General features: G+C 41.8%; 1 protein-coding gene across 1 annotated transcript in view; it reads right to left on the reverse strand.

The window, feature by feature from the left end:
* LOC105504691 (S-adenosyl-L-methionine-dependent tRNA 4-demethylwyosine synthase) overlaps positions 1 to 9998 on the reverse strand; it is a 279094-nt gene that overhangs the window by 152975 nt on the left and 116121 nt on the right. Inside the window, exon 11 of the mRNA XM_011932198.1 lies at positions 4887 to 4996. Within this exon, the coding sequence (XP_011787588.1) occupies positions 4887 to 4996 (110 nt within the window). The remainder of the gene's footprint in view (positions 1 to 4886; positions 4997 to 9998) is intronic.

A 9998-nucleotide genomic window follows, 5' to 3' on the forward strand; every position in this document is an offset into this window, starting at 1 on the left:
GATCTCCTGACCTCGTGATCCGCCCGTCTCGGCCTCCCAAAGTGCTGGGATTACAGGCTTGAGCCACCGCGCCCGGCCCCATCTCTATTAAAAATTTTAAAATTAGCTGAAGCATGGTAGCATGCACCTGCAGTTCCAGCTACTTGAAGTGGGAGGACCACTTGAGCCCAAGAGGCAGAGGTTGCAGGGAGCCAAGATCGTGCCACTGCACTCCAGCTTGGGCGACAGAGTGAGACCCTGTCTCCAAGTAAATAAATAAAGTAAAATAAAATAAAAATAAAACAAATGAGGCTCCCTTATGCCTATGTGCTGACCTGTCTACCCCCTCCGCACCTTCAAACATGCACCTGTTTTCTGCTAGCTTCAAGAAAAACTGCTTTGCTAACCTGAAGAGCGTCAGTGCACAAAAATCAACCAGTTCCACTCTGAAAACCCTTCCAGCTAATTTGTTGCTGATTAAATACACCAATGTTTTGCTGACATGGTAACATGTTATCAAGTCAATCCATTCAGGTATTAAAAAAAAAAATCCTTTGTAGGAATTACCAGGGTAAAATAGATACTGTATAAATACCATTTTTAAGAGTGAAACTGGTGGCAGTTGTCGAATTTCTGGGGATCATTCCTTCTGTCTTATGCATTCTAATGCCTACTCAGGATTCACACATCCATAGACATGCTCTATTCTTTCTCTCTGCTATCCTGCATCCTATCATCCCTCAAAAGAATCTAAATTTTTTTTTTCTTTTTTTTTTTTTGAGAAAGAGTCTCACTCTGTTGCCCAGGCTGGAGTGCAGTGGCACGATCTTGGCTCACTGCAAGCTCTGCCTCCTGGGTTCGTGCCATTCTCCTGCCTCAGCCTCCAGAGTAGCTGGGACTACGGGTGCCCGCCACCACGCCCGGCTAATTTTTTTGTATTTTTAGTAGAGATGGGGTTTCACCATGTTAGCCAGGATGGTCTCAATCTCCTGATCTCGGGATCCGCCGGCCTCAGCCTCCCAAAGTCCTGGGATTACAGGCGTGAGCCACTGAGCCCAGCCGAGAATCTAAATTTTAAAGCTCTTTTGTTTTCCTTGCATCATAAGAACCCATAGACAAACCATTTGAGATGCCTGCTGATTAATGTAAGTCTAAGGTCACTACTGGACACCCCTCTCTGCACAGGACAAGCCCCTCAATAGCCCCGGCAGACAATGAAAAATACGTGCTCACAGAAGTCACCTAACACATTTTATTAACATCAACAAAGTCTACCTTATGGTTTATTCATTACATATTTCCATTTAAAGTGCATTTGCAAAAACGCTCCTGTCAGAAAAATTACTATCAAAACTCAGATCGTCATTCTGTATGATGGACATCTCAGCACACAGAAACGAAGGTGTCTGCTCCTCAGGGCAGGGCTGATTCCTCCTCACACAAACTGCCCAAGACACAGTTCATTCAGGGAGACTCCAGGATGTCCAGGAAACACACATCCTCAGTCATCGTCCCATTAGCTCCTTAAGCACTAACTGAAAAATCAACTTCATATAAAAATAAAAGTACTGGCATTTCCTGCTTATGATATTACTATCTGTGATGGTTAATTTTATGTGTCAACCTATCTGGGTCACAGCGTCCAGATATTTGTTCAGCCATTATTCCGGATGTTTCTGTGGAGGTGTTTGTGGGAAGAGATTAACATTTAAAGTGCTAGGCTTTCAGTAAAGTAGACTGCCCATCATAATGTGGATGGACCTCATCCAATCACTTGAAGACTTTTATATAAAAAGATTGACCTGTTCCAAGCAAGAAGGAATTCTGCCAGGAGAATGCCTTTGAACTTGAACTCCCACTCTTCTCTGAGTCTCCAACCTGCCAGTCAACCCATGAGATGTTGAACTCACCAAGCCTCCACAAATTCGTGAGCCAACTCCTAAAAATGAACAAATGAATCTCAATCTGTCTCTGTTCCTGTCTCTCTCTCCCTTCACACACACATACACATACACATATACATACACATACACACACACCCATTGGTTCTGTTTTGCTGGAGAACCCTAACACACTCTCCAAAGCAAAATAAGACTTTGCCTTGAAATTTATTAAAAAGACATATAGCTTACTTGAAGATCGACAACCAATTATTAACTAAACCAACAATGAGTTAGGAAAAGCCAGTCAAATTCCAGATGTGGGGCTTACTAGTTCTTTACCAATAGTTTCATTTAATTTTCCAAAACACTGGTAACAGACACTGCTTTATCCAATATGAGAATGTAATTTGTACCCCTACATCCCGCCATCAAAAAATGCTTGAAACTAAAAATCAAGATGAGAAATTAAAATAATCATTAGCATCTTTATAAATGTACAAAAAAAAAAAAATCAGTCCACACACAAATATACACAAATATGTACAGGTCAACTTTCCCTAGAAAATTCATAAAGCATAAAAGTATAATTATTGACTTTTTTTTTTTTTTGAGACAGAGTCTGGCTTTGTCGCTCAGGCTGCAGTCCAGTGATGTGTGAACTCAGCTCACTGCAATCTCTGCCTCCTGGGTTCAAGCGAGTCTCCTGCCTCAGCCTCCCAAGTAGCTGGGATTAAAAGGCGCACACCACCATGCCTGGCTAATTTTTGTATTTTTAGTAGAGATGAGGTTTTACCATGTTGGCCAGGCTGGTCTCAAACTCCTGACTTCAGGTGATCCACCTACCTCAGCCTCTCAAAGTCCTGGGATTACAGGCATGAGGCACTGCATCTGGCCTACTGACTAATCATCTTTTACAAATTACTACTGATCTTGAACCATTATTTACATGACTCTTCTCCATTTCTCATAAGAATGAGAAATAAGTATGAGCCCATTTTTCATACTGCTATAAAGAACTGCCCAAGATGGGGTAATTTATAAAGGAAAGAGGTTTAATTGACTCACAGTTCAGCATGGCTGGGGAGGTCTCAGGAAATTTACAATCACAGCAGAAGGCAAAGGGGAAGCAAGGCACCTTCTTCCCAAGGCAGCAGGAAAGAGAAGTGCAGAGCAAAGGGGGAAGAGCCCTTCATAAAACCATCAGATCTCGTGAGAACTCACTATCGTGAGAACACCATGGGGAAAATGGCCCTCATGTTTCAATTACCTCCACCTGGTCTCTCTCGACACAGAGGGATTATGGGGATTATGGACATTAGAATTCAAGATGAGATTTGGGTGAGGGGGACAAAGTCTAACCACATCAAGAGGTAAGGAGTATTATAATATTATGAATGAACAGACCAAATTTCTTTACATGAAAGAATCACCTGATCTTCAGAATGCTAATTACTGAGGTTTCTAAAGACTCCCATGTGTGCTATTAATATCATAAGAGCACCTATATTAAAATAGCCTTGGCTGGGACTATTTTTTAATGGTTGCATATGATAGGAAAGAATACAGGAGAGAAGGAATCACCAGTGGTAGGTAAAGACCAGAGCATACAGATTCAACAGGGAACCTAACAAATTCCAATTCATCACCTACAGCTGTAGATTTATGAAACCATCACATGTACAGTAGTGGTTCTCAAAGTGTGGTCCCCAGTTCAACAACATCAATGCCAACCAGAAACCTGTTAGAAATGCACATTCTTAGGTGGCTCACATCTGTAATCCCAGCACTCTGGGAGGCCAAAGTGGGCGGATGGCTTAAGTCTAGGAGTTCAAGACCAGCCTGAGCAACATGGCTAGACCCTATTTTTACAAAAAATTAGCCAGGCGTGGTGGCCTGCACCTGTAGCCCCAGCTATTCAGGAGGCGAGGCTGAGGTGGGAGGATCATCTGAGCCCGGGAAGTGAAGGTTGCAATGAGCCAAGATGGCACCACCACACTCCAGCCTGGACGACAGAGCGAGATCCTGTCCAAAACATAAAAGAAAGAAAGGAAAAAAGCATACTCTAGGGCTTACTGACCCAATCTCTGGGAAAGGAAACCAACAATCTGTGTTTTAACAAGCTCTCCAGATGATTCTGATGCATGATAAAGTTTGAGAACCAGTGATCTCCAGTGAAGTCCAGTATTTGTTAATATGAGACAGAATTAAATTAGGAAATTCAAAAAACAGAGTGGTTGAATTTTTACCACATCACTATGGATTATATGGAAGAAATTGTTATTTATATTATCCCTCCTTTCTTTAATAAGGCATTCATTCAAAAATGTTTTCCCATCACTAACTAACATTATTGAAGATTTTCCACTAACCTAAAATTTCCAATCCATTCAAAAGGCTGCCCAGCTCAGCAAGATAGAACAATAGCAAAAGATTTCTAGGAAGGTTGATGGTACATTCCCAGGGAAAGCTTTCAAGCTGAATGCAGCATATTATAAGTTGCTAAACTTTATCTATGTATTTATTTACATATTTTTGAGATGGAATCTTGCTGTTGTCGCCCAGGTTGGAGTGCAGTGGGCTCACTGCAACCTCTGCCTCCCGGGTTCAAGCAATTCTCCTGCCTCAGCCTCCCAAGTAGTTGGGATTACAGGCACCCGCCATCATGCCCAGCTAATTTTTGTATTTTTAATAGAGATGGGGTTTCACCATGTTAGCCAGGCTGGTCTTGAACTCTTGACCTCAGGTGATCCGCCCACACGCCTTGGCCTCCCAAAGTGCTGGGATTACAGGCGTGAGCCATCACACCTGGCCAAATTGCCACACTTTAAAGTTTTAGTTCTTCCATCATATGGGATGCAAAAACTAAAAAGGCAAAATATATGTATTTCCACAAAGTTTTCACTTCCTTATAGGAAAATTTGCCAGTGGGGACAAAATCCTACCAAACAGGCAATTCTTCTGCCAATCTGACTCAGACTATTAACAGGCATGCGCACTCCTCTGTAGAGGGAAAAAAAAAAATACCTTTAAACTGCTTAATCATGTTCTGATGGTTTTCGACGGCTTCCTTCAAGATCATTTCAGGCTGGTCCATCTTCCACCGCCATTCAGTGCCCACGGGGTTGGTGTGGTGCCTAGGAACAAGATGCAAAGTTCTAAAGGACCCTTCTGTAATAAGATCTGGGCTAGTCATTTACAATGAAGTCATCCTATTTTTTAAAATTACAAAATCACGACTGGTTTCCTCCTAGGAGTTCAACTGTGTACAGTAGTATTTTCCAACTTATTTTAAATCATGACACCTAACAGAGAGGAGTGAATAGAGAAATCATTCAACTCTTCCCGGAGATGTTGGGCACCTAATTGACTCAGCTCCGGTTATAGATTGACAGAACGCTCTCTGCTGCTTTAACCATGTTAACTATGGACATACGCAAACAAGGCAAACTGTCACCACCATGTTACTGTCACCTACGTCAACACTTCATAAAGTGAGTGAGGACAGCTGGAACGCTTGCTTGGAAATCACACTGACAGGGCTTGAGAATGAGTTTCTCTTGATGCAGGCCTGGGGAAAGGACAAGAACCTCCACCTGGGATCCAAGCAGCTAGAACGTGATGCCATTTTGAGACCAAAACCACTGCTAGAGTGTATCTTGCCCTGGGAGCCAAAGCCCCTGTATCTCTATATTTTTGACGTTCCACCATCATCACTCCATGGCCATACAAAAGATGACAATGCCACAACCCAAGCTATACCTAGCAGTACAACCATACTCAAGCACCTGAGCCCACACAGAACCCTGTAATCCAAAAAAAAAACAGGCAGGCCGGGAGCGGTGGCTCAAGCCTGTAATCCCAGCACTTTGGGAGGCCGAGACGGGCGGATCACGAGGTCAGGAGATCGAGACCATCCTGGCTAACACGGTGAAACCCCGTCTTTACTAAAAAATACAAAAAACTAGCCGGGCGAGGTGGCGGGCGCCTGTAGTCCCAGCTACTCGGGAGGCTGAGGCAGGAGAATGGCATAAACCCGGGAGGCGGAGCTTGCAGTGAGCTGGGAACCGGCCACTGCACTCCAGCCCGGGCAACAGAGCGAGACTCCGTCTCAAAAAAAGAAAAAAAAAAACAACAGGCAGTAAAGCCCAGCAAGGAGACCACCACCAGGACAGACACAATGGCAGAGCCCAAGCACCAGCTCCTCAGTGTCCACCACTGCCAACCATCTCACCCTCCCGACAGGCAGAACCACTGTGGGCCTCACAGGCCCTTCAGGACCCAAGGACCATCCTGCCCAGAAACCAGCACCACTGAAGACACTACCCCTATAAGCAGCGGAGCTGCCAGAAATAGCACAAGCTCCCCTAGGGTCTAAGGACCAGCAAGACCAGCAATACTGCCCCTAGCAAAGCCATGCCACTGCCTCCACAAACACGCACAGTCCAGGCCAGTGAGGCACTCACCACAAGAACCACAGGCACCAATTATGGCCAAAGAAATCACATGGAGACTACACTACTGTCCCCATCTAGAAGACAAGTCAAAGCACCCCACTCAACCAACACTATAAAATACTTCTCCAGGAGTCTTTCCCTGTGAAAACTACTCCATAAAAGTGGAAGAGGTGACTGTTATATCCCATGTGCAGATATCAAGTAGGAAAAAACAAAAACATGAAATAGCAAGAAAACATGACACTTGACAATTCTCCAGTAACAGACCTGAAAGAAAGGAAAATCTAGGCCTGTAATATAATTTAAAATAATGATCTTAAAGAAACTCAGAGAAATACAAGAGAATACACATAGACAATTCAATGAAATCAGGAAAAGAATTCATGACCTAAATGAGAAATTCAACAGATATAGATATCACAAAAAAAAGAGCCAAACAGAAAACTTGAAGCTGAAGAATTCAATGAATGAAATGAATACAACTGAGAGCTTCAACAACATACAAGATCAAGGAGAACAAAGAATGTCTGAACTTGAAGACAGGACTTTTGAAATGACCCAGTCAGAACAAAAAACAAAAAAAGAAAAAGAAGGAAGTAGAAGAAATAAAGAAGAAAATGAGAAAGAAGAAAGAAGAAGGAGGAGAAGAGAAGGAGAAAAAGAAGAAAAGAAGAAGAAGGGAGAAGGAAGAAAGGAGAGAGGAGAGAGGAGGAGGAAGAGCTGGAGGAGGAGGAGGAGCAGCAGCAGGAGGCGTAGGAAAAAAAGCCTACAGGAATGATGGGACACCATTACATGAACAAATGTTTGCATTTAGGAATTCCAGATGGAGAACAGGTGGGAAAAGACATGAAAAAGTAAACAGGTTTTAATGAAATAGCAGCTGAAAACATCCCACATTTGGGGAGAGATATGGACATTCAGATCAAGCAAGCTAAAAATTCCTCAAATGGATTGAATGCCAAAAAAAAAAAAAAAAAAGCCTCCTTGAGACACATTACAGTCAAACTGTCAAAAGACAATGACAAAGAGAATTCTAAAAACAGCAATTGAAAAGCATCATGTCACATGTAAGGAAACCTCCATAAGAATAACAGCAGATTTCTCAGCAGAAACCTCACAAGCCAGGGGAGAATGGAATGATATATTCTAAGGGCTGGAAAAAAAAAAAGACCACCAAGCAAAGCTATCCTCTGGAAATGAAGGAGAAATAAAGCCTGTCCCAGACAAGTGAAAACTGAAGAAATTCATCACCACTAGACTGGCCTTACAAGAAAAGCTTAGGGAATCCTATATCAGGAAGTGAAAGTGATAATTACCATCCTGAAAACACACAACAGTATAAACTCACTGGTAGGGCGAATATACAAATGAGAAAAATAAACAAGGATTCAAATGTTACCATTATGGAAGACCACCAAACTGCAAAAATAAACAGTAAGAGAGTAAAAAAGCAAAAACGACATACAAAACAACATGAGTAAGTCATCATCTACATGAATAACCTTGAATGTAAATGGATTAAAGTCCCCTGTTAAAAGATATAAACTGGCTGAATGACTTAAAAAAAAAAAAACCCAACTATTTGTTGCCTATAAGAAACTCACTTCACCTGTAAAGATATACACAGACTGAAAGTGAATGGGATGGAAAAATATATACCACACCAACCAAAAGCAGCCAGGTGCGGTGTCTCACGCCTATAATCCCAGCACTTTGGGAGGCTGAGGTGGGTGGATCACAAGGTCAGATGTTCGAGACCAGCCTTGCCAACATGGTGAAACCCCATCTCTACTAAAAATACAAAAATTAGCCGGTGTGGTGGTGGGTGCCTGTAATCCCAGCTACTCAGGAGGCTGAGGCAGGAGAATCGCTTGAGAACCTGGGAGGCGGCAGTTGCAGTGAGCCAAGATCACTCCACTGCACTCCAGCCTCGGCAACAGCGCAGGTCTCCATCTCAAAAAAAAAAAAAAAAAAAATAGCAAGAGTAGCTATCCTTATATAAGATAAAATAGACTCTAAGTCAGAAACTGTAAAATGAGACCAAGAAAAAGGTCATTGTATAATGATAAAGGAATCACTGCAGCACTGAGATATAAAGCAAACATTATGAGATCTAATGGAAGATAGACTCTACTACCATAATAGTTGGGGGCATCAACATCACACTCTCGGCATTGGACAGATCACCTAGACAGAAAATCAATAAAGAAACACCAGATTTAAACCATAGGCCAAACTGTCCTAACAGACACTGACAAAATATTTCATCCTACAGCTGCAGAATACACAATCTTCTTATCCATACATAAAATATTATCCAGGGTAGACCATATTTTAGGCCACAAAACTAGTCTCAAAAAATGTTAAAAAATCAAAATCCTATCAAATATCTTTTTGGACAATGGAATAAAACAAGAAATCAGTCATAAAAGGAACTTTGGAACCTATACACAGTAATGGAAACCAAATAGCACACTCTTGAACACCCAGTGAGTCAACGAAGAAAGCAAGAAGAAAATTTAAAAATGTATTCAAACAAATGAAAGCAGAAGCAAACGTCAAAACTTAAGGGACAGAGCAAAAGCAGTACTAAGAGGAAAGTTTATAATAATAAACAACTACATCAAAAATGTAGAATGATTTCAAATATCAATCTAACAGTGCACTTCAGGGAACTAGAAAAGCAAAAACAACACAAACCAAACCCAAAATTACTAGAACAGAAAAAAATAATAATCAGAGCAAAAATAAATGAAATTGAGACTAAAAAAATACAAAACTCAACAAAACAGAAAGTCTGTTGAAAAGATAAACATCGACAAACCATTAGACTAACCGAGAAAAAAAGAGAAGGTCCAAATAAATACAATCAGAAACAAAAAGAGAGACATTACTACTGATAGGAATACAAAGAATCATTAAAGACTATGATAACCAACTGTACACAAACAAATTGGAAAACCTAGAGGAAATGTAGAAATTCCTGTACACACACAACCTACCAAGAAGAAACCAGGAAGAAAGAGAAAACTTGAACTGATCATTAACAAGAATACATCAATAATAAAAAGTCTTCCAACAAAGAAAAGTACATGGCCAGATGGCTTCCCTGATAAATTCCACCAAAAACACACACACACACACACACATACATACAACATACACACACACACACACCCCCCTAACACTAATATTTTTCAAAACTATTTCAAAAAATTAAGGGGGAAGAAATCCTTAGAAACTCATTATTACATGAGGCCAGTATGACTCTGAAAACAAAACAAGACAAAAACACAACAAAAAAGAAAACAGCATGCCAATATCCCTGATAAAGGTAAAAAAATCCTCGGCCAGGTGAGGTGGCTCACGCCTGTAATCCCAGAATTTTGGGAGGCCAAGGTGGGCGGATCACGAGGTCAGGAGATCGAGACCATCCTGGATAACACAGTGAAACCCTGCCTCTACTAAAAATACAAAAAATTAGCCATGTGCGGTGGTGGGCACCTGTAGTCCCAGCTACTTGGGAGGCTGAGGCAGGAGAATGGCGTGAACCCTGGAGGTGGAGCCTGTAGTGAGCTGAGATGTGCCACTGCACTCCAGCCTGGGCAACAGAGCGAGACTCTGTCTCCAAAAAAAAAAAAAAAGAAATGACCTGGGCGAGGTGGCAGGCACCTGTAGTCCC

Source organism: Colobus angolensis, unplaced genomic scaffold (assembly GCF_000951035.1).
Source record: "Colobus angolensis palliatus isolate OR3802 unplaced genomic scaffold, Cang.pa_1.0 Scaffold122, whole genome shotgun sequence".
Classification (NCBI taxonomy): domain Eukaryota; kingdom Metazoa; phylum Chordata; class Mammalia; order Primates; family Cercopithecidae; genus Colobus; species Colobus angolensis.